The sequence below is a fragment of the Pseudorca crassidens genome, chromosome 19 (genome assembly GCF_039906515.1).
Source record: "Pseudorca crassidens isolate mPseCra1 chromosome 19, mPseCra1.hap1, whole genome shotgun sequence".
NCBI lineage: Eukaryota > Metazoa > Chordata > Mammalia > Artiodactyla > Delphinidae > Pseudorca > Pseudorca crassidens.
The window spans coordinates 58,822,641-58,848,064 of record NC_090314.1 but is presented as its reverse complement, the minus strand read 5'-3'; the positions used below and the strand labels follow the sequence as shown (position 1 = coordinate 58,848,064).

Here is a 25,424-nt window from a genome sequence, read left to right as displayed (position 1 = left end):
CTCAGGTCATGGCTTCGGCTCCTGCCTCTGGTGCTTCCTAACTGTGACTCTGGCGAGTCCCCTCAGCCACACCGAGCCTCGGTTTTCTCATCTGTAAATGGGGATGGGGGCTTCCACTCTGCAGGCTGGGATGAGGTGGGGATGGGGGAAGGGGAGTGAGTTTCCCTTCTCTCCCACTGTGGCCACCAGGGCTGAGCGAAACCTCCATCTGTTAGGATGAGCGCTTTTCTCAGCTGTCAGATGGAAGTTTCTAGGGCTCCCCTAACTCTTTTGCTTTAGGGCCCAAAGGGCTGCACTGGGCGCTCTCTGCTTGATGACGCCTGGAGGACACAGCTTCAGGCTTGCAAAGCGGCCCGGGGCAGATGAGGCTGGGGTCTCGGCACCGGCCCCTGGGTACCAGCTCAGGGAGCTGCACCTGGTGGTCAGGAAGGGCTGAACCTGGGTCTCCCCACACCGCCCCTTTGGCCCCTTCGAGGTGCCCCGTGCTCTCTGCCAGGGGCCTGTAACCACATCTGCACAGCTCAGCAGCAGCAACGCCATGTAGCCTGGTGGCCACATGGTGACAAGCGTGGTTGTGACTGTGTCCAGAAGGTGCCTGGAGCCCAGGGTGACAGGTAGCTCTGAGCAGCAGGGCAGGGCTGCCCCTGTGAGAGGTGGTGGAGGGGAAGGGGCCGGGCTGGCCGATGGCCCAGGGGACAGTGGCAGCTCCCTGCTCTGCATCTGGCCAGGACAACTTTCGCTGGAAGCCATTCCATTCTGTGGGCTGTTTCTTCCTTCTTTAGAATGATAATATAGAATATTCATTGTAGCATTTACTCTCACTGAATCAAAGTGTGTTATCTGTAGGCACTGGCTAGGTGCATTGGTGGATACGAGCTCAAGGAAGGGCAAAGCCTAGGGGGAGGTAGCACTAGATGCACATTACAGATGAGGAACCTGAGCTGGGTGAGGCTCAGAGAGGGTCAGTCACTTCCCTGGAGCCACACAGTGACTGAGGGCAGAGTTAGGATTCGAATGTGGTCCGTCCAACACGAAAGCCTAACCTCTTCATCAACTGTGCTGCCAGTCATGGTGATGGGCACCCCACAGCCTGCCAACACTGACTGGATCTCAGCACTGCAGAGTCCCAGGCTCCCTCATGGGTTTGGGCCAGGCCCCCTGCATGTCACCGCTACCTGGGGTCATTCCGGCCAGCATCACTTGGAGTGGTCCAGGACCCTCAGGACCCAGAGAGCCCATAGTGTGTGTGTGTGTGTGTGTGTGTGTGTGTGTGTGTGTGTGTGTGTGTGTGTGTGTGTGTGTGTGTGTGTACGTTGGGGGGGGACCCCACCTCGAGGGTCTGTGACTGGGCAGACAGTTAGGGTGTTGGCTAGCTCGAGTCTCTGCCATCTGCTTTTCACCCCCAGGTCGGTCTGAGCCCTTCTCTGCCACGTGCAGGGAATACCAGGGACACCTGAGTCCTTCACAAAGGCCTCTGCTCTCCATCAGTGCACAGGCTCGCTTGCTTTGCACATGGGCCTGGTCACAACCCATCCCTCTGCTTGGGGGCAGGAGGGTACCTTCGGATCTGGGGACAGGATCCGGCTTCCAGGGAGCATCTTCATGTGAAAAGAAAGATGCCGATGGTGGGAGAGGGGTCAGGGGGCTGAGTCCTGGGTCCTGGGTCCCTACCACAGCCAAGGAAAGAAACATCTCAGCCACACAGACGCTGCTTCTCTCCCTTTCTCTTTCTGATCGGCGGAGCCAGCCCAGGGGAGACTCATGCCATCTCTGCGGCTTTCAACTCCAGAAAGTTCTATTGTCTCCTGTGAGCGAAGGCTTTGGAACAGACACTCGCCTGCTTCCCCCGACAGCCTGGACTGATCGCTGTCCTGAAAGGTATTTTCAACTGCACACACACACACGTTCTCACGTGCACACAGGTGAACAAAGACGCCGACCAATCCAGACACACACATTTGCACAAACACATGCCTGAACCCACACCCACCCTGGAGTGCACACAGACACACGCATGAGCAGTCTCTCTGCAGGCTGACCCACGACTACCCCTGCACCGCTGGACTCTGGGCACCGGCTAAACGGAGCTCTGTGGGAGCTCTCCAGCTGGCTGCCAGCGGCCCTGATCCATCATTTTAATTCGGGGCTTTTCCACTCCTCTGAGTGAGCTGAGTTGCCTTTAGTGCTGATGTATGGGACAATCAGTCCTCCACTTCTGATTACGGTTGTTTTCCATAATTATTATGAACACTCTTTGCCCTCACTTGAGGTTTTCTTCTCGATTTCTCTCCCTCACTTCTCTCCAAGTAGCAAGCTCTCTCCTGCGCTAAATCTGACTCAAGCCCCAGTGGGCCCCAGATGAGAGGGTGTCCTTTTTTTTAAAAAAAGCTTCAGGGCTCATTAAGGCGTTCCACACTCCCGTGGCCCACGGTGCCACCTTGGACCTCTCCCCCTAAAAATCCCAGAACGAAACAGCCCATAATGAGGCTCATTTCTGCTCATTTCTAAGGCAGCTATCTTAGAATGGGGGGCAGGTCTGGGAAGGGGATACTGAGTCACAGGGGGAGGGGGTGGATTGGTGCGCTGGTCCCTGAGATGCCCTTGCGTTCTCCTGAGTCTTCCCTCTTGTCTTCCATCTGAGGGAGCCCTTTGGGGCTTGGTGGCAGTGGAGGAAGTCTGTTACCCCAAAGGCTCGGCGAGGGTCTGTTACCTTACCCTCTGCTTGCCTGGTCCTTTCAGGAACCCTGACTCATCAGGTCCCCTCTCCCTCTTAGAGCTATGGTACCCACACCAGCCATCTCCCAATGCCTCCTGAGACCGTGGGGACCCCCAAGCTGTTACTGCTCCAGGGCTGAGCAAGCTGGAGGATGGAAAAGTTAGGGTCATGGGGGGGCCCCGGGAAGTCTGCCATTACGAAGATCCCCCAAGTTGGCGGCCAAACCCAGAGGAGTCCCTTGAAGCAGGTGACAGGGCCTCCTTTTCAAAGCAGAAGCAGCTGGTCCCATCCAGAGAGTGCTGAACTCAGAGCCAGCAGATGTGTGTCACGTGTCAGCCGTGTGGCTGTGAGAGCTCTTGCCCCCTCTCTGGGCCTTGGTTCCCAGATGGCGGGAAGGGCCACCATTAGCACCCAGTGAGCGTGGAAAGCCACAGCTGGGACCTGGCTCTGCCCAGCGTGTGGCCGATGGGTGACGACTCTGCAGATCCTCTCGCGCTTCACGGCCTCCCCCCACCCGCCCCAAGTCCGCGTTGTACTCACAGGCCACCTGGACCTCGGTTTGCCGCTGCAGCAGAGCGCCCATCCGGTTACGCACGATGCAGCGGTAGAAGCCGGCGTGGGTGCGGTCCAGGCTGGTGATCATGTACCTGGGGGCAGACGAGACAGCCAGTGAGCAAGTCGGGCAGCTCCAGGGATGCAGAGGTCAAACCAGGGTCAGAGGGCAGAGGTCGCCACATCACCCTCTTCTATAATGAAAGGTGCCAGGGAGCCCCTGGCTCTACCATGGGGGTCACAGAAGGGTCCTTATTAATAAGAGGTCCCTCCCAAAGGCTTTTGCTCAGCTGCCCAGGAGGGAGCCTGCACTTTCCCAAGGACGGGAGATGCTGTGCCTGAGCCCTTGACTGTGGCCGTGACCAGGCCTCCCAGGACTGTTTTGGGTCTGTTGGAGGCTACTGTCCTCCCCTGCCTGTGACCTGCATGACTGAGAAAGGTGGGGGCATTTTCTTTAGCCTGGACCAGGGACACGCCATAAATGTTAACTTAAATAGATGTAGGTTTGTTACAAAGCAGAAACTAACACACCATTGTAAAGCAATTATACGCCAATAAAGATGTTAAAATAAATAAATAAGTAAATAAATAAATGGAGGCAGGGAAATTTACGTTTTCCCAAACGCTTTGCATCATTCCATGCTTAGAGTTGCAGACAGCTCCACTGAAGCTCTGTGAAGGGAAAGGGCAACGCCGTCTGGGCAGGGCAAGTTGGCTTTCTGTCCGCGTGGGCCCTGGGGCCAGAATGCGTGAATCCATTTGCTTTGGGAGTACATCACTGGCCCGAGTGCTGCAGGATCTGGTGTTGGGGGGAGGGCGGGGGGAGAGCAGGTGTGTGGGGCGCTAACCTGGCTGGGAGGAAAGGAGGAGGCCAGGCAGGTCAGTGCAAGGAACTTCTGGCAGCGAGACACGGCAGGTGATGGGTGCTCTCTGGTATGGAGGGGGCTAGTTCCCCTAGCACCCATCTCGTGATCACCTTTCTGATCCTCGGGCAGTGAATGGCCCGGCAGGGACCTCTGAGGATCCAGGGGCTTGTGCCTAGGAGACCTCCCCTGCCCTTGGGTGTCCTAGGGTGTCCAGCTGACTTGGTGAACTAGCTTACTGCCACCTGCTCCCAGGCTATGCCAACCCTGGGACAGAGCAACCTCATCTGTAGGATTTGCCAAGTTTTCTTTTAACGTGAGTTCTAGATAGTGTCCATCAGCATCTCAGAATGAGGAAACAACTACCACTTTCTGAGCACCACCCATGCTTCAGACGCTGTATTCAGTACTTTTCATTCATTTCTTTTCTTTTCTTTTTTTTTTGGCTGTGCCACGTGGGTTGTGGGATCTCAGTTCTCTGACCAGGGATCGAACCTGGGCCCCTGGCAGTGAAAGCGCTGAGTCTTAACCACTGCACCACCAGGGAATTCCCGTCATTCCTTTCTTTATTTCACACAGCAGTTCCCAGACTACTGGATATCATGGACCAGTAACACTTAAAAAAATGGGGCCAGACATAAGATTGTCTTACTTACGGCCAAGTAAGACCATTAAGACCAATCGACCAAAAAGCAAACTGGGAAACAAGCAACCAATAAAACTCAAAAAAGATACAGGCATGGAGAGAAAAAGGAACAGAAATGGTCAGTATTTTATCTAAAAAGGACATTTTTGAGATCACAAAAAAAGACATGTAACCTCAGCATCAAAGCAATTTTAACACATTTTTAACTGAAATTTTATGCCGCGTCCACGACACTAGCTTCCCTTTTCTCATTTGATGTGGACACGTGCAAAATGTCGTGGGTCTGAATTGGAGTCTTTCGCCTAATCTCCCTGCTAATGCTATGGAGGCAATACTTTTATTAGCTCCCCCTGCCCATTTTAGAGGTGAGGAAATTGAGGTTCAGAAATATCCCATCATTGGCCTGTGGTCTCACAGGCAGTAAGAGGCAGGGCCAGGGTCCCAAAGAACCTTTCGGACTCCAAGGCCAGCTGCTAACCTGTTCAACACGGACATCCTACCCCAAAGAGCCCCACCTTCCATCCTGGGACTGCACGAGCCCCAGACTCACGGGTGGCTGTGTGCCAAGCCTGCTCTGGCTCTGCATTAATATCCAGAACCTTCTGGCTGTCCAATCTCTTATCTCTGCCACCGGCTGCAGCTCTTATCTGTCCTTCGTTACTATGCACGGCGTGATGATGGGGAGATAGCGGGTACCCAGGCTCTGGCAAATTTCCTGTTCTCCCTCTATTCTGTCCTCAAGTCCATCACAGGCTCTCTTGCCTCTGCCCCATCACTCCCTGGGGGAGGGGGGGGGACAGCTTTGGGTAAACTGTTTGGGTCTTAAAAGTGATGGGGTGACCCAAGAGGAAGATGGAAGGAGAGATTGGCTGGAAAAGCTCTCTATCTTTGAAAATGGAATCAGATGTTATTAAAAAGCATCAGGGAGAGGAAAATGAACAGCTATGGCCAAACACAAAAGATGCTCGGCCTCTGTCACAGTGAAAGAAAGTCCAATGAAAAAACAAGACAATATGCACATACCAGATTGCCAAAAATTTTCTTGTATGATTACACCCATGGCAAGAGTGAGGGGGTAGGGAGGCTGACCTCAGATCGGCCGATGAAAGTGCAAATTGGTCCAGCCTTTGGGGCAGAATCGATCAAAGTAAGAATATTCCAGTCTTTTGACCCAGAGGCTGTACTCCAGGGAGCTGGTCTTTCAGATGTACTTGCAAAAATGTGACAAAAGGGCTTCCCTGGTGGCGCAGTGGTTGAGAGTCCGCCTGCCGATGCAGGGGACACGGGTTCGTGCCCCAGTCCGGGAAGATCCCACACGCCGCGGAGCGGCTGGGCCCGTGAGCCATGGCCACTGAGCCTGCGTGTCCGGAGCCTGTGCTCCACAACGGGAGAGGCCACAACAGTGAGAGGCCCGCGTACCGCAAAAAAAAAAAAAGTGACAAAAAACAAGTATGAGGATGTTCACTGTGGCTTTGCTTGTAATGACAGAGACAAACGAACAAAAACCAGAAGCAGGCATCAAAACTGTTCTGTCTCATCCATCAGAAATGGAACTGAATCGACTCATGATGCTGTAGTCACAGAACGAACGAAGAACACCTGTATGGGATGAGACAGTCTCCAAGATGCACAAAGCATGGGAAGGAAGTCGAAGCTGGAGACGGCGATGTTTATGGAAATTAAAAACACGAGAAATAAGCTAAATAGTGTCACAGCTGAGTGTTAGGGACACGAGAGATACTGTATTCTTATCACTTGATAAGTTGTTGTTTATTGATACGGGCTACCAAGCCCTTAGTCTAATGTTTAGGATCATGCAAATCGACCAAATCAAAAGAATTTTGAGTTTGTGAGCCAAAAAAAAAAAAAAAAAAAAGTCAAAGAACAGTGTGTTATGATACCATGCAGGTAAACTGGAATAGTACATATTTGTATATATCTGCACACGCATAACCATATATACCCTCTAGCATGGACATAAAATGTTTTCGGGATGGATACTCCAAAACACGTGATCTGCCTTTTGGGAGAGGTATTAGGAACGCAGAAGGAGGGAAACGTCTACTTTTCGATTTTATGTCTTTCTACGCCATCAGAATGTTCTTTATCGTATGCATATGTTGTTTTTATTTTAAAAATAAAATTAAAAAATGCACTCTGAGCATATAATGTCACGATATGTTATAAAAAAGACACCAGGGACTCGCTAGATCTGGGTTTGTTTGCTGATGTCAGTGATGTGTGGTGAAATTTCAACTTTAATAAAAGTTGATTTCTGCAGAAAGCTCTAGATCATTTGCTTCAGCCAGGAAGCCCCAGGCCCCATCTGGGGCCCCGAGGAAGGCCAGCCGGGTGCAGGTCTGCCCCACCCTGAGGTCAGTAGAGGAGGCCTGGCTCTGGGCCTCCCCTCGGCCCCCACTGTGGGGAGGTGGGCATCCTTGGCCGGGCAGAGAGCAGGGTGCAGCCCCCCTCCCCGGGCTGTCTCTGGCGTTCCCCTCCCTGCCTGGGAGCACTGTTTTTGGCTTGTAGGCAACTGTTATCTGAAGTAGCCCTTCTGCCCACCGCCTTTCCTACCAGGGAAACCCGCTTTGCTCCACCCAGATCGCCTCGCAGGCGGGTGGAAGAGGCAGCTGGCCAGCATCTCAGTTTGCAAATCCAGCGCAGCCAGCGCTGTGAGCATGCAAGCATCTGAGATAATGACAGTGACAGCTCAGTATTCCCCCCAGTGCTCCCTCCTGGGCCCTCAGGACGCACTTAGCCTACAGCTCTATCTGTCCCACCCACCTGTGGCTGCTGGCCTGGCAGGAAACTGGATGAGCCCAGCCCTGTCCAGGTCCCTTCCAGAGGCAGGGGGATGGCTGAAATGCCCTGTGCAGGAGGGTGCACTTGTGATCGCCCAAGACAGAGCCTGGCACTGGAGAGTGTGCTGAGGCTTCTGATGTAGGGAAAATTAAGCTTGATTTTCGCTTCTGCACTTTCTTAGGAGTGTGGCCTGGTCAAGTTATAGAACCTTGCAAGCCTCAGTCTTCTCATCTGTAAAATGGGGACAATAATGGCCACCTTTTTAAAAAACTGAAGTATAGTGGATATACCATATTATATAAATGACAGGTGTACAATATAGTGATTCACAATTTTTAAAGGTTATACTCCATTTACAGTTATTATAAAATATTGGCTATATCCCCCATGTTGTACAATATATCCTTGTAGCTTATTTCTCACCTAATAGTTTGTACCTCTCGCTTCTCTACCCCTATACTGACCCTCCCCCCTTCCCTCTCCCACGGGCAACTGTTTTGTATAGCTGTGAGTCTGTTTCTTTTTTGTTATATTCACTAGTTTTGTTATATTCACTATTTTTTAGATTCCACATATAAGTGATGTCATACAGTATTTGTCTTTCTCTGACTTTACTTAATATAATGCACTCCAAGTCCATCCATGTTGCTGCAAATGGCAAAATTTCACTCTTTTATGGCTGAGTAGTATTCCATTGTGTATATATGTGTATATATATGTGTATATATATATATATATATATATATATATATATACCACATCTTCTTTATCCATTCATCTATTGACGGACACTTAGGTTGTTTCTATAATGGATGTCTGGGCTGTAAGTCCTGGACTTAAGTCCTGGCACATGGCAGGTGCTGCACAAATGCTTGTCACACGAGGGAGCAAATATATGAGTCACTGGCGGGGAGTGGAAGGTAGTGGGGTGAGGTCGGGAGGATCAGAGAGGAAGATGAAGGGGGCGAGCAGGACCCTGTTCCCACCCACGTGAGGATGCGGTAAGGGCTCCATTCCAAGCATCAGGGGACCACAGGTTCCCTGGCAAATTCTCCGGCTTCCCCGTGGACACGTCCCAGCCACCCACGAAGGATCTGCCACACCCGTCGGTTTCCTCATCCTTCTTCCTGGGCTGTCCCCTTGGCCTCTTGGTCCCAGGGAAACTCTCTTCACCAGCCTGACCTCCTAACCTCTCCGTCACCTGTTTGTACCCTCGTCCTGGCTGACCTGCCATCTCGTTCTCCATCCAATGAAGAACAGGCGCAGGGGCGTGGCTCCAGGAGATGGGAACACCTGGATTCACCTGCCTCTAGATCCCCCGCAAAGGACCGCTGATTTACTGATTTATTATAGGAAAGATATTCCTGGAACTCAAAATTCAAAGAATAAAAGAAGAAGTACACAGTACAAATCTCTTCCATCCCTGTCCCACAGCTGCCTGGTCATTCCCAGCTCCCAACACACACACACACACATACACACACACACACACACACACACACACACACACACACACACGGAGGAAACCACTGTTAGTTTCTTGAGTATCTTTTCAGAATTCTTAGGCGAACGCAAGCAAGTGTAAATTCATAAGGTGAAGAATCTCCTGGACGGAAGAAGCTTGGCTTTCCCCCAGTCAGAGGGAGCAGGTGGTGGAGAGAGAGCCTTGGGGGCCAGGGTAGAAAGAAAGGGAGACACACGAGAACCCACACTGTCTGCTTTGCTCATCACAGGGGCCCTGATTTAACCTGCAGGACCCCGGTGGCACAGTCCCCTCCTCCGAGATGAAGGGCTGGGCTCAGGGTGGGGGGCGCATGACAACAATGCCGGGAGGAGCCGGGACAGATAACTGGATTTTTAGAGACACAAGACGCACAGGGGAGAAAACAACTGCCTAATAAACGTGGCGTCTTCAGTGTACGAGGAAACGCACAACGCCCTTTTTGGTTCGAGTCCTTGAGTGTCACAGTTGATATTTAAAATGATTCTTACTCACGTTAAATAAGATATTTCAATTCCACAAAGCTGTCAGGAGCTGATGCGGACACCAGAACTAACAGGCACACTCTCCTCGTGTCGTCCTCGTTAATGAGTCAGACGCCAGAGATGCACGTACGATGCTCATGGTGAGGGGGGAGCTGAGAGGGAAGGGTGCATGTGCGCATGGGCACACGTGTGTACTCCCACCCCTGTGCACACACATGCACATATTCATGCACACACAGCCCACACACATCCATGCACATATGTATGTGTACGCATACATGTGCAACCCATACCCACAAACTTACACACACACACGTGTGTACTCGTCACACCAATGTACTCATGTATACGCATGCACACGTACACACTCACCCGCGTGCACGCACACTCACGCAAGGCACACACGTGGGTATGCACATGCACACATGTACACTCCTACAAGCCACGTATGCGTACTCCTGCATACACGTGTGCACACACCAACCCACATGAACACACACTCATTCACTCCTGCAAACACAGTCACACCTGTGCACAAGGGCAACAGGCCCAGGTGAACACACGCCCCTGGCCATGCCCATCCGAGGTCACCCAGGTGCACCCAGCCCGGTTCCAGGCCCCTCCCCACTCTTGCCCTCACACGGAGGCCACGGGCCGCAGACACTCATTTAGATGCACCCAGGAGAGCGACAGCCACTGCCAGGCAGGCACCCTCCCACCCAAGCCTCACCTTCTAGGGTCTCGGTGGCCCTCAGGACACAGATTTCTGCAACAGTGGCCCCCTGGCTTGTCCTAGGGCTTTTCTCTCCAAAGGCCCTGCATGGGGGAGGGGCGGCACTGAGGGCTGGGGGGAACAGAGCTCCTGCAGCCAGGCCCCCTCCCTGGGCTCTATGGCTGAGGCATGAACCCTCTGCCACCCACCCACCGGGCCTCCGCTCCTCAGTGACCTGTGCTCGGGGAGGGGGGGCAGTGGGGACCGCCCACAAGCACTGCCGTAGGTGTCCCCGCGGACGGCTGGGCAGCTGAGTGCAGGGGGCCCCGGCCTCCTCCCCTCTTCCCACGGGCTTCCAGGCAATGGCGAGACACCAACTCCAGGACGTGTTTGTGCCCGTGTGTGTGTCTTCAGATGTGCCTCTGCCTACATCAGGGGTACAGCTGCCCCACGAACAGGCCACCGAGGTGCTGGCAGGCTGGACGTGCGCCCTATCCTGTGGATTTGCTCTTGCAGAGATCCTTCAGGAAGGAAGACAAAACTCTGTCCAGGGTGATTTAAAGGGGAAAGTACATGTACCAGGTAATAATAATAATAACATACCATTACATAATTAACATAATTATTAGTAGTGTAAGAAATGTCCCTGTTCTGAGGGCTTTAACATGCATCCACTCAGTTAATCTCACAATACTGTAGGAGACTCATGCTAACAGAAACCTCAGTTTATAGATGAGAACACTGGGACTCAGAGTGATCAAGTAACTTGCCTCAGGTCACACAGCTAATAAGTACCTAGTAGCCTGGACAGTCCACACAAAGAGAAGACACATACCTGATAGCTTGGGGTCTCTCCTTGAAGAAGGGTCGTTTTGACCAGCTACACTCTCCCCCTCACACACACACAGGCCGTGGATGACAGAGGGAAGAGGGGTGTTTCTGAGAATTTAGTCTAGGGCCTGTTCAAGAGGACGCCATTGTTAAGAGTAACAACCTGGTGACAGCGGAGACCCAGGGGAGGGGCTTGGCTGCTCAGGGTAACTCTTTAGCGGGACTTTTGGCTTTGGAAGGTGGTCAGGTCTGAGAGGGCCCAGGACCGGAGCTAAACTGTTGTGTGTGATGGTCCCCGGAGTGCCGAGTCTTCCCTTGTCAGCAGCACTGAGGATCCTGAACTCATGGGGGTGGCGGAGGGGAGAGAGAAAGAAAGGGATGGAGGGAGGGAGAGAGAGACAGAGACAGAGACAGAGAGACACACAGAGACAGGAAGGGGAGACAGAGAAACAGACAGAGAGGGAGAGAGACAGAGAGGAGAGAGAGGGGAAGGGCCCACCGCCCTGCACAGGGAGTAGATGGGGCCTGAGGACCGCAGGTCCCCCTGGGGGGCTGGCAGGGCAATTCAGGAACCCAGATGTCTGTTCTCTTTTAAGCCGTTTCCATCCTGGGTTGTAAGTCCCCTCCCACACCTTCAGTCAGAGTCCTTTCCACACACAACCGGCTTCTGCTAACGGGGCTTTGGGGATGGAAGGGAGCCGCCATGCTCCCGCTGGAGGAGGGGGTCCTGGGGGGCGCCCAGGAGCAGAGCGGGAGCTGGCGAGGTGGCAGGTGAGGCCCAGGACAAGTAAGACCGTCCTCAGAGTCCTGGGAAGGCAGGGGGCGCCCTGGGCTCTTCCCCACACAGCGTGCAGACATTTGTGTAGTAAAGAGGGAGGAGGCCCTTGGAAGCCGGCGGCGGGGTGCGGCACTTGGGCACGCTGGGTGCCCCCCGCCCCTGGGAGGCTGCAGGGTGGGTGGAGGGCTGTACCGCAGTGGACGGAAGGGGGAGGAGCCCCTGCCTCTGATGACAGAACATGGGGGATAAAGTGATGCTGGGTCCAAGATGCGGGTCCACGCACCCCTCCTTTCTGCCTCAACTCACCCCCTCACCGGTGGACAGGGGTGGCGGGAACTTTTCGAGCGCTGGGTTCCCCCGGCCACAGTGCAGGGGACGACCAGAGGCATAGGGGGCACAGGCCCTGCTCACACGCGCAGGGGTCTGCAGCAGCTGCAGCATCCAGGGGACAGCCGGGCATCGGGCTCGTAGAGACCCCACCCCCAGGGAGTACCAGGCTCCCCTTGGGCCCCAACTCTCCCAAACTCCCAGCAGTTTCTAATGAAGACAAGCCACTGTCACCTCTCCACGTGCCTCTCCTCAGCCCGCAGGGAACATCTCTGGTTTCAGCTCGCGTGTTGGGTCCAGGAAGCCTTCCTGAATCTCCTCTGGGCTACCCCAGGGTTGCCCCTGCCAGACCTGGTGCACGTGTCACGATTTAATGTTCTATGTACTTGTATGTGTGTCCCTGAGGCCAGGTCTCGTGTATTGGCATCACGCTCCTTGAGTATCATTCCTAGAATAATATGTGCTTCAGTGAACACCCTCTGGATGAGTGAATGAAACAGCCGGTACTGAAGGCCAGATCCTGCCCCCCAAAGGTGTCCACATCCTACTTCCCAAAGCCTGGGAATATTTTACCTTGCAGGGTATGATGGTTGAATTGGGTACCCCCAGAAGACGTGCTGAAGTCTAACCCCTAATACCTGCGAATGTTACCTTATTTAGAAATAGGGTCTTAGCAGATGTGATCAAGTTCAGATGAGGTCAGGAGGGTGGGCCTTGATCCAATATGAATGGTGTCCTTATAAGAAGAGACACAGACACACAGGGAGAAGGCCATGTGGTGACAGAGGCAGAGATTGGAGGGATGCAACCACAAGCCAAGGACGCCAGGATTACCGCAACACCAGAAGCTGGAAGAGAGGCGTGGACTGCATCTCCTCAGAGCCTTCAGAGGCAGCGATCGTGGCCGCATGAGCTTCCAGAAGGAACGCAGCCCTGCTGACACCTTACTCTTAGGACCTCTGAGCTTGAGAACTGTAAGAGAACTCATCTACGTTAAGTCACAAAGTTTGCAGTTATTTTTTACCGTGACAGGTCTCCTCCAGGTGGGGTATGGAGCGGGACCTAGGAAAAGTCTCTGTGACAGTGCGGGAGGGCTGAGTGGGTGGGGGATGAGGACGCATGTGGTCCATTCTCTGCGGACCACTGGAGGGCTGGGGCTGAGCTGAGCTGGACGCAGCACTGCCTGAGGGCGGCTGCTCCGGTGAGACACAGCCTGCGGGCTTGGACGGCCACCTTCTGATGGGCGGTTCGTTTCAGGAGAAGGGCCTCCCCTCCCTGCTGCCCCTGTGCTCCCCGCTCAGCTGGGAAAGCCACGAGGCTCTGACTGATCCCGGGGCCCCATAGTCAATGAGAGGGACGACCACTGACACCCAGACGGCCCTGGCTCAGATTGGGGGTGGGGGAGGGTGTCTGCCCGCCCTGTGACCTCTGGCCGGCTAACTGCCTTCAGTGAACAAGGAAAAGGACGTCACTAAGGATTTCCATCAGCCGGGAGATCCCAACACACCTTGGGTGAGACGACAGGGAGGGGGAGGCCTGGGAGGAAGCTGAGGGGCCTGAAAGGGTCCCTCTGCACGGGCGGGGGGTGGGCGGACTGCCGCTGCTGGGGAGTAAGCAGGGTTCCTCCCTCTGATAACAACGGTCACAGCAGCATCGGGTTCTGAGCATACACTTGACAGCCGTTGTCTGGTTCGTTCCCACATCTACTGAGGCAGAGGGCTGGGGGAGGGACTCCTATCCCATAGTAGCCGGGGACCAGGGCTCAGAAAGGTTGAGCAAGTTGCCTGAGGTCACCCAGCTTGAGGGCAGCAACTCGAGATTCAATTGCAGGCCCATCCGACCCCAAACATGTCCCCGCCCCCCACCCACCCGCTGGCCTGTCTGGGGGCTCAGCAGAGCTCTCTCCTCACACCCCAGAAACAGATGCCTCACGGGCGCTGCCCAGACCTTGACCTGACCCAGGAGCGCCCTTCAGAGAGATTCGCCTGCTGCCTGAGAGGCCAGGGTAGTGAGGTCTGGGGATCATTTTGCAAAGTGGCAAGTGACACGGGACATCACATTTTATCACAGGGAGCAGAGAGGGATGAAGAGACAGAGAAGGCAACACTTGTCCAGGGCGCAATGAGTTAAAACTTACAGAGGTGTCCATTTGGATTTTTTTAAAAAAATGACTGGGAAGGAAGAAAGCCTGGGTTTGAGGTTAGTTTACAAAAATCATAAAGAAAATAAGACGGACAGAAGGGTGAGGGTGGACGTGTCACCTCCCGTTTTGCTCTCAATGATGCTCTAGAAACTTCCCCACTGCTCCCTGCTTTCTCCACCTCTGGGGGGCAGGACGGGGGGAAGCCCTTCCATCTGCTCTCCAGGCTTCAGGGCCCACAGGGCCGCTGTGTCCAGGCTCCTGGCACCTGGCTGAAATTCCACGTGATCCCTTTTCAAGCCATCAGAAAGAGAGCAAATTAAAACAAGGCAATAAAGAGCCTGCATGGAAGGTCGGCCTCATGGAAGCAAGTTGCCTGTGCTTTGTGGCCTAATGGCTTTGCTTACTGCCCGCTCTCCCCAGGCTGCCGTGTGTCTGGGTGTCCACGGGACATGCTGCTTTTAATGACCTCTTAGCCCCAGGGGGAGTGGGCGAGAGAGCAGCCTCTTAATCACACCTGCCCAGGTGCAGAGGCCAAGGAGGCTTTAACCTCCACTGTAGCTGGGGTCCCTGCTGTGAGAGGCCCAGCTTGTTTGGGGGGCACTGGGGCATCTGGGGGTGCATCTGTCCTCATCCCCCACCTACTGACCCCTCCCACACCGTCTAAGTGACTTTTCCTGGCCCTGGCTCCGTCCCCAACCTGGAGGAGACCTGGCTGTATGAGTTTCCTACAGCTGCTGTAACAAATAATGACAAACTCTGTGACTTAAAACAATACAAAGGATTCTCTTACAGTCCCGGAGCTCAGGAGTCCTGACATCGAGGCGGGGGTGCGTTCGTTTTGGAGCCTTTAGGGGAGGGACCTTTTCCTTGCCCTTCCCAGCTCCAGGAGGCAACCTGCCTTCCTTGTGGCTCCTGGGCCCGCTTCACTCCAGCCTCTGCTGTTCTCCTCACATCTCCCTCCCTCACTCTGACTCTGCTGCCTCCCTCTCAGAAGGACCCTTAGGATCCCATTGGGCCCACAGGGTAACTCAGGTCATTTCCCCGTCACAAGGTCCTTCCCGTAATCCCAGCTTTAAAGCCTGTGTTACCATCTGCATGAGTTTTCCAGAGCCAAGTGCCACACACTGGGCATCTTAAAACCTCAGACATTTCTTCTCTCACAGTTCTGGGGGCCAGAAGCCTGAAATCCAGGTGGCGGCAGGGCCACGCTCCCTCTGAACGCTCTAGAGAAGGAGCCTTCCACGCCTCTTCCAGCTTCTGGAGGCTCCAGGAGCTCCTCGGCGTGTGGCCGCATCACTCCCATCTCTGCCTCTGTCTTTACGTGGGGTCCTCCGCTGTGTCTCCGTCTCCACATACCATCTCCTCTCTGTGTCTCTCCTCTTATAAGGACACCACTGCAGTATGAAGTCATCTTAACTAATTACACCTGCAATAAGCCCATTTCCAAATATGGTCATATTCTGAGGTCCTGGGGGTTTGGACTTCAACATCTGTTTTGGGGGACAGGAGGAGGGCTGGTGGAGACTGTGGGGAGTGGAAGGCAGAAAGGCTTTTGGGAGGTGGTCCTGTCCAAGGCAAGTGGGTGAGGGGTGCCAGGCACGACGAGTAGATATCAGAGAGAGAGAGAGAGAGATTCCTGGGACCGTGAGGATTTGGGGCTTTTCTCCGAAGGACAGTAGGAATCTGCTGAGGGTGTTAAGCAGGGGTGTAAAACAGAGGTTGGCCAACTACAGCCCACGGGCCAAATCCACATCCCATCGCCTGCTGTACGGTAGGCATACTAAGAATAGTTTTTATATTTTTAAATAGTTGAACGAAATCAAAAGGAGCGTCCTGTTGCATGACAGGTGACAATGATATGAGATGCAAATTTCAGAGTCCGTAAGTAAAGCTTTAATTGAAACCCAGCCACGCGCATCGTGGACGAACTGACTGTGGCTGCTTCTGCAATACGACCATGGAGTTGAAAAGCTGCAAAGGACCCTACGAGACCGCAAAGCCTCACACAGTCAGTATGTGGCCCTTTACAGAAGAGGGTTTGCCAACCCTTGGAGTAAAGGAAGCAGCCTTACTCCTTACAAACTCTGCTCCGATTACAGGGTGGACGACGAACTGGACTTGGTCTAGGCTGTGGAGTGGGAGGACAGATGGGTCTTTGCCATAGACCAGGGTAGAGACAGCGGGGCTGACCAGGGAAGATGGAGCCAGGGAAGGTGGACAGTGTCTGCCATGTTGGCCTCAGGAGGGAGCTGACTGGGGGGCCGTTTGCACAGGCACAGCTGGCTGAGAAATTGGGGGTAAGCAGGAGAAGAGTGCCAAGATTCGGGCCACGACAGAGCAGAACGGATAACAAGTAGAGAGCGGATGTGGACAGAAGGAGAGGCTTCATTCTGTTAAAGGTGGGAGAGACCTGAAAATGTCTACAAGTTGGTAGAAAGTTCGAGGGAGAAGTAGAGAGACGGGGTAAGTGACGGATCACACAGATCCTGCAGGAGTTGGGAGCGATGGATCCTGGGCACAGAGGAAGGACCATTGGAAGAGAAGCCGGGAGCGGGCGTGGTTCACTGAGACAGGGCTCCGGAAGCAGGAGGGATTCCTCACAGTGGCTTCTCGTTCCTCCAGGGAAGGGGGTGAGGGAAGGGGTGCGGGCTGGGTGGTGTGTATGGAGTGAAGGCGGAGGATAAATACGCAGACATGGAAACTCCTGGAAGGCCCAGGTGAGGTGGTACAAACTCTAGTGTGTAATGGCGGCCCCCAAAGGCGCGTGGTGTTCTCTAGCAGGGCTCGGTGGCCTTACTGAGGGAGCAAGACGGGTGGAAAGCCAGAGTGACCCAGGGCTGGGGTTCTTCCAGGAAGCCGTAACAGATGGACCACAACGCCAGGGAGCTCAAGATACTGGCAAGATTGAGCCGAGATGATGATGTGACGTGTGGGCTGATTATGGACGATGGGGGCTGACGGCATGAGGGCAAGAGGCTGGAGCTGGACAAGCGGCACGGGCAGAGCCTGCGGAACCAGGGCAGGGATGCAGGATCCCGAGCCCCACCCTGGCCCTCCTGAGGCCGGATCTGCATTTAAGACGTTCCCAGGGTGGAACCCTCCTACCCTGTTGCTGGGAATGTACATTGGTGCAGCCACTATGGAGAACAGTATGGAGGTGCCTCAAAAAACTGAAAATAGACTTGTCATATGATCCAGCAATTCTACTCCTGGGCATATATCCGGACAAAACTATAATTCGAAAAGATACACGCACCCAGACGTACACAGCCGCACCATTTACGATACCCAAGACATGGAAGCAACCTAAATGTCCATGAGTAGAGAAACGGATAAGGAAGATGTGGTATATATATACACACATACACACACACATACCCACATATATACAGGAATATTAGCCATACAAAAGAAATAATGCCATTTGCAGCAACATGGATGGACCTAGAGATAATCATACTAAGTGAAGTAAGTCAGATAAAGACATATACCATACGATGTCACTTACATGTGGAATCTAAAGTATGATACAAATGAGTTCATTTGAGTTCAAATCAGTTCGGCACCTACGAAACAGAAACACTCACAGACGTAGCGAACAGACTTGTGGTTGCCAAGGGGGAGGTGGGGTGGGGAGGGATGAACTGGGATTTGGGGTGAGCATTTGCAAACTATTACATACAGAATGGAAAAACAAGGTCCTACTGCAGAGCGCAGGGAGCTACATTCAATATCCTGTGATAAAACATAATGGAAAAGAATATGAAAAAGAATATATATAACTGAATCGCTTTGCTGTACAGCAGAAATTAACACAACTATACTTCAATAAAATAAATTAAAAAAGAAAAGATGTTCCCAGAGTGATTCCTAAGTGCATCGCAGATGGAGACGAGGTCAAGGAGGTGGGTCTAGGACAGGTTCAGCGGGCGATGGGAGGGAGGTTGGGGTGTGTGGCCATAAATCGCAAAGTCTGAATTTAACGTTTCAGACGTGACCATCCCACGTGAGGACAAGGGCCAGGGTGTGGGCTCCCCAGTCCTCAGTTTCCTCCTCTGTGAGATGACTCTGGTTATTGTCTGATAATGAGACTGATCAGAGTCCCAAAGAATGACAGTCCCGAAGAACCCCACTTTGGCCTCGGATTTTCGCTCCGATCCTCGCTGTGCCACTTGCCAATAAGCGAGGGATCTTAGACAAGAGGCCGAACCTCGTGAAGCCGGGGACACCACTCCTGTGTAACGGGCAAAATAAGGGCGGCTGCTTTCCAGAAGATACGAGTAAGGGCAGTTCTGCTCTAAGGCTTGTTTTGAAAACATGCATTTGTTCCGATGCCATTGATAGGTTAGGGAACAATCGGCGCATAACTTGAATTTTGCATCTGCTGTGTGTGCTTCAGTCCGCAAGAAACACTGGGTAAACCCAGAAACCCGCACGCAGCTGAGCGGAGCTGCAGTTACCACAATCTGCACACCCGGGAGATCTCAGCTCCCGTGTGTGTGATGAGCTCACCCACCCACATCTGGTCTTACAACTCTCCTTTCCATTGCAGACAACCCTCCTTCCACCCTGCATAATAATTCACCGGCTGCAACCCACCGACGCCGCCCGCTTTCACCAGCAAATTTCAGGCCCTTCGAAAAAGGCCAAGTACCGTACTTATTGTAGTCTTTACGCATTTCTAAACCACTGAGTGTTCGTGAACCCGAGCAATCATCCTCATTATTCTCCTCTCTTTTTTTACATACCCCTAATGCAGTTTTTTTAAAAAATAAATTTATTTATTTATTATTTATTTTTGGCTGAGTTGGGTCTTCGTTGCTGTGCGCGGGCTTCCTCTAGTTGCGGCGAGCGGGGGCTACTCTTTGTTGCGGTGCGCGGGCTTCTCAATGCGGCGGCTTCTCTTGTTGCAGAGCACTGACTTCAGTAGTTGTGACAGGCGGGCTTCAGTAGTTGTGGCACGTGGGCTCAGTAGTTGTGGTGCATGGGCCTAGCTGCTCCGCGGCATGTGGGATCTTCCCGGACCAGGGCTCGAACCCGTGTCCCCTGCATTGGCAGGCGGGTTCTTAACGACTGCGCCACCAGGGAAGTCCCCCTAATGAAGTTTTCGAGGGTGGCTCCCTCACCCCATTTCCCCCATTAGCCCTGTGGTTTCTACTGCACGATTTTGCACAGTGCGGTGACTTTTGCAAACGTTTTATACCTCATTTTAGCAGAACTGACTGACAAGTGCTTAGCTCGGGGTCTGACATTCCACATGCACTCGAGAAATGTGTCTTGATGTGTTTGCCGTCGTTATTAATCATTTGACCCAGAATGGAGTGCCCACAATGATCCAGGCGCTGCGTTAGGCTCTGGGTGTCAACAGTGATAATAACAACCATAATAATAGCATGACCACCGTCTTCGTGGTATTGGGGTACCCTCAGCTCCTTACATTTAGATGAAATGTTACTGCTGCTGCCGTACCTGCTTAGAAAGGCCCTGTTCCCCAGTCCCAGGACCAGTCCCTCATTTCCTTCAGCCAGCCCCCACCCCTTGGACATCTCAGAATCTCAGGGGACAGAAGGGAACAAGGACTTGCTCCTCTTAGGGCAGAAATGACTCTGCCATGGTCCCTTTAATTACCACAAGGGATAAAAGCTAATTAATACTAAGGAGGGCGGGGCCGACGTGCATCCGGTGGGCACGGAGTGCAGGTGATGCTGTGAACCCGCCACGCTCTGCCCGACCAGCCCGAGCTTCCTGCATGGCTGAGTCCTGCTCCCTGGTCTTCACCGGACTGCCACTTTCCCCAGGCCAGATGTTTGTGGGATTACTGAATGCTGATTAGGCTGGAGGATGCCCCACTGTACCCCCGGGTTTCCCCCCAGCTTGCCCAGGCAGGTCGAGGGGAGCTGGGAAGAGGCCCCCTGGCCGTGCTGCAATGCCTACTGTGGGCAGCTCGGGCAGGGCGGGGTGTGTGGTGAGCTGCCCATTCCCTTCCCGCCCAGCCCTGGCTCAAGGTCAGAACTGATGTCCTTCCTCTCTACCTGGGGCAAGGCTTCAGGTGGTGCCGCATCTCTCCTTTCCGAGTCCCAAGGCTCAAGCATCCAGGCAGGGAAGGTGTCCACCCCCAGAGCCCTCCCCTAGCTCCCGGCTCTGGGTTGCCTCTCCCTTTGGGAGAGTCTTGGCCACACTTCCACTGAAGTCAGAAAACAGGCACCAACAACTACTAGTGTCCAGAGCTGTGCTGGGGGGCTTGGGAGGCAAATGCTCTAGGGTGTGGTGGGCACAGGTGGAGAAGGAGGGTTTTGGACTGTCTGTGTATTTTACTTGCTGTGTGACCTCGGGCAAGTTGCCTAATCTCTCTGTGCCTCCATTTCCTCAACTACGAAATAGGAGTAATAGTAACAATTACAGTAAATAAACCAGGCAGTTCTAACCACTTTACATGTGATAATGCATTTATTCCTCTTTAACTACCCCACGAGGTCAGAATTCATTTTATCCAAATTTGGCAGCTGAAAAAGATGAAGAAAACAAGGCACAGAGAGGCTAAGGAACTTGCCCAAGATCACACAGCCAGCAGGTGGCAAAGCCCCAGGAGGTGGCCCCTAGATTTTGTGCTCTTTACCACGACACCATGGTCCCTACCTGAAGGCACACTGTGAGGATGACATAATACCTGTCACGTGCTTATTAGGACAGCGCCTGGCATGAGGCATGTGGTAAGCACACGCCCAGAGTTAGCTGCCACTGGGATCATTCACGTTCTTCTCATTCGCTCAGCGTGTCCCGGGGGAAAGGAGTACTGCTCTAAGCCCCCTCTAACAGCCGCCTAATACCAGGCCCAACGCTTCTGCCCAGCAAGTTAGCCTAAGCAGCAGTGTCTGAGCTGCGGCTGCACATCCAATGTCAGCAGGTGACGGAGGCCGCCCCGAGCTCAAGGGTCAGAGCCAGCCCCCCGCTTCTCTGTCCTTCCCAACATCTGCTCAGACCCTGGACAGGGGGCCCCACAGACAAGCCCACCAGCCCAGACCGTTCTGGCCTCGGTCCAGCGCGACTCACCTCTGACCTCTGCCCATCCTCTCTGGGCTTTCCAAAGTCACCGGCGAAGGTGACTTCAGAGATACTTGGTGGAAGAGCTAGACCAGAACCGCGTTAATGGGGCCCTGGGACCCGCCTGTGAGCTGCCATCTGGAAAAGGTGATCTGCGTGGGCTGCCGGGCACCGGCCAGACCTCGGTGGAGCTGGGAGCCTGAAGAGGGGGGCCCGCATGCTTTGCAGCCACTCCAGTGCGGATGTGGCGTCCACTCTCCCGTACATCTGGCCTGGCCTCGTGACTTGCCTTCACCCACAGAATGTGGTGGAACATTCCACAGCCCAGGCCTCAGGAGCCTTGCAGCGTCCACGACGGCCCTCTCAGACCACTGCCCCAGACCACCATGCCACAAAGGATGTTAAACCGCAGGAAGAGAGACAGGCAGCCCAGCTGTCCCCACCACGTCCAGCTCCCATGACAGCCCGCCGAATGCAACTTCATGAGAGCACGCAGGAGGGACCAGCACAGAAGCGACACATCACGGCTGTCTAAGTGACTGAGGTTTGGGTGGTTTTCTGGACGGCAGGAGGTAACTGACCAGAAGCTGTGGCAGAGGCCAGGCTGGGTGTCTCCTGTGGGCGTGGCCCCTGCTCTTTGTATGCTCCCTAGGGGTCGAAGGTAAAGGAGTAGCTGCCGTGGCTGGAGCTTCTGGACGTGCCGTACTGTGCGCCGACCTCCAGGGACTGTGCCCGATCTCCTTTGGGGAGACTGTCTTTCTTGGGTACTATTCCCTGTTCTGCAGGCAGGAAGCCCCTCCCTGCTCCCTGCTCACACTGAGCTGTAGAACTCTCTGGCATCTCCCAGCCCCCAGGGGCTGCGGGTTGGAGCTGTAACCCCTGCTCCCAACCCCCCACCCCTCCTCCAAGCCCACCCCCAGGAGGCTCTGCGCACCAGGGGACTTGGGCAGCCGGCTGGGAGCAGACCTCTTCCTTGGCTAGGGTGGGAAGTTCAGAATCACAGAACCCCCGGCGCCCCATCAGTCAGAAAGCAGAAAGTGGGTCACAGCAGAGACTCCTCCTGGCGGGACAAAGACACAGGGGAGAGACCACCTGAATCCTCCCACATTGAGAAATCCCATGAACGGGCCTGATGGGTCTCTGAGGGGTATGGGTGGGGAGAGGGGAGTCAGCCCCCAAGAAGCAGGGGTCATTACCAACTCCCCAGGCATCTGTCTAGACCATTTGCCTGCCTGAGTGCAGAACAGAGTCCAGATCGAATTAGTTTTTGTGTCCTGGCTGAGAGCCAAGGTTGGGGGGTGCCCCTAGGAAGATCTGGGGAAGGGGGAGGAAAGAGAGAGGCTCTCAGGGCAACCTGGCGTCTCCAGACCAGCTGTGTGAGGAGGGAGAATGAACATCTCATTTCCATGCACTGAAATCTCCCTCATGACAAACATATGTGCCTCTGCTGGGGACCACCTCCCATCCCTCCCCAAGGACCTTGGTCATCTTCACACGTCCACTGCCCTACGCCCATCTTTGCGCATTGGTTACCAGGGATTCAGGCCAAATTTACATATGTCAATTTCGGGTGACAGAGGATCAGACCCTTCCTAATTCGCATGTTAAGTTTCCTTGTGGTAGAAATAAATAGCCTCCGCTCCTCAGAGAGCAGCTTTCCTCAGGGACCTTATCATGAAAGGCAGCGGCGATGCTGCACGTGCGTGATCTGTCTGCACTCTGCGGAGTCTGGGCGGACGTAGCCACCTGTCCCCAGGGCTGCCCGGATCAGAAAGTAGCAGGAGAGGAGGGGGAGAGAGGGTGTGGCTCACGTGTGCACACCTGTGTGTTCTAGACTGTTCCGTGTAGCGGGGCCACCAGCGGGTCTACGTCCCTTGCTCCAGCCCTGATTTGCAGCATGACCCTGGACGCGTCACTTTACCCCCTGGGCCTCAGTGTCTCCATCTATACAATGGGAGGCCTAGTAACATCCTCCTCCAACCACCCAGTGAGCATTAAACTCAGTCACGAGGGCTCACGTGGGCCATGGATGGGCCCCCAGAGCTGTACCAGTTGCACAAGTGTCAGTGAGGAGACGGGGAGCAGCTCCTCCCGGCCTGCCCCAGCTTCAGGGGGAACCTACGGCTTCAGGGAAATGCCCTCCCTGCCCCACTCCCAAGGGTTCTCAGGGCTGTGAAGCCTCGGAGTGATGTTCTGAACCACGGGGACATCAAGAGGACGCAGCGGATACCCAAGGGGAGAGAAAGGAGCCTGAGACCGAGGGCCTGGGAATGACCCCCACCCCTAGCTTGGTGTGTCCCCCGCACATCCTGAGACGCTCAACCTGACGAAGGAAAAATCACTGAACCTAACTGGGTCTTGGAGTCTTCGCGTTCGCCCGTACTCGTAGCCCGATGAAATCCAGGCAGCGCCGGATGGAGACTCAGGCGGCCTGGGCGTGAATTCTAACCTTGACGTTAACTCACGCCCCGACTCTGGGGCAAGTCATCTTCCTCTCAGGCCATGGTGGCCTGTAAGGTGGCGAGCTTGGCCCGGGGGCCGGGGAGCCGTCCTGTGGCTGTGACTGTCCCAAGGCCCCAGGCGAGGGTCCCCCGGCCCCCACTGCCCTCTGCTCGAGTCCAGCAAGGTACCACCTACTGTCCATCTCCAGCTTCCCCGGCAGTGGGGGGCCCACCCCCTGCCCAAGCCAGGACCCATTAGTGAGAGTGAGGAAACAGGTTGCCACGGAAACCGAGACAGCCAGTGTTTTAGAATCTCTTGCTTCTTTTTTTCCCTCTTTCCCCTCACATTTTGAACTTATTCATCTTAATTGGCATCATTATCGCAACGACACCCTGAGGTCAGGGGAGCCAGCCGTGCCCCTCACTGCCCACCACCTGCCCTGGTCCTCCGGGGCCTCTCTGCCTCCTGCCCGCCTCTCTCCTGGCTTCTCCTGTCACTCCCCATCAGAGTGGCTGGTCCCCTTGGGTCCAGGAAGGACCTGTCCTAAAGCAAGGGGAGGCCTCCACCCCCGGGAGTGGGATAGGCCAGGTCTTAGGGCCTCAGGACCCTGTCAGGAGGGCACCTGTAGGGACCGGGCCAGGGCTGCTCCAGGTAACCGAGACCCCTTCCACCGATGGCCTTAGCCTTCACCAAGGCTTCAAAGAGCGGGACTGCCCAGAGGAGACCAGGGTACAGTACTGACACCTGGGGGAGCTGGTGCCTTCCATCCACGGGGTGAATGAGCGCTGGCCAGGCTCAGGGTCTCTGAGCCTCTGGCCTCGTCTGAGCAATGGAGCTGTCACACCCGCCCCGTGCATCCCACACCGAGGACCAAATGCAAATGCAGCATTGACGAAAGCAACTCTGTGCCACAGGAAGTCCAGTCTACTGGGGGCAGGAGAGACCCCAAGAGGGACCAGAGGGTGGCCAGCCACCTCCAGCTTCTCCCTCCCATGCCAGGCCCCTGACTCTGGCTCCAGCTAGGAGAGTCTGGGGCGCACTGCCGCCTCACTCTATATCACTGGTTCTGAGTGGGGGTGATGTAGCCGCCCCCCCCCCCCAGGGCACATTGGGCAGCGTCTGGAGACATTTTTGGTTGTCACATTTCGGGGAGGGGACTACCGGCATCTAGGGGAACAAGGCCACGGACGCTGCTACACACCCTACAATGCACACCAAAGAACAACCCCGCCCCAAACGTTAAGAACGCCCAGGCCGAGAAACCCCACTCCCGTTACTATCTTCCTCACGGGCAGCACGGGGTGTCTTCGGAGGGTCCCTCAAACTCTGCTCCCACCCCGCTGCTGCGGGCCCCCTTGGGCGCCCAGGAAGGGCGAGCAGGGCAACTCGCTGCAGCCTCCCCTCACCCCCGGATCCTTGGGAGCCGGGAGAGGGGCTTCCGGGTCAGAGAGAGGACAGCATGCTCGGCCGGGGGCCTCTTCCTCCTCGCGGTCCACCTTTCCCACCCCTCCCGGAGGGTTACGACCTTTCTAACCTCGTTAACTTTTTTTTTTTGCGGTACGCGGGCCTCTCACTGTCGTGGCCT

The 25,424-nt window shown here is 54.6% G+C and overlaps 1 protein-coding gene across 2 annotated transcripts in view; it reads right to left on the bottom strand.

Annotated features, from left to right (window-relative positions):
• SDK2 (sidekick cell adhesion molecule 2) overlaps nt 1-25,424 on the bottom strand; it is a 267,499-nt gene that overhangs the window by 107,935 nt on the left and 134,140 nt on the right. For both annotated transcript variants that reach the window (XM_067715828.1, XM_067715829.1), the window contains exon 3: nt 3,257-3,363. In XM_067715828.1, the coding sequence (XP_067571929.1) occupies nt 3,257-3,363 (107 nt within the window). The remainder of the gene's footprint in view (nt 1-3,256; nt 3,364-25,424) is intronic.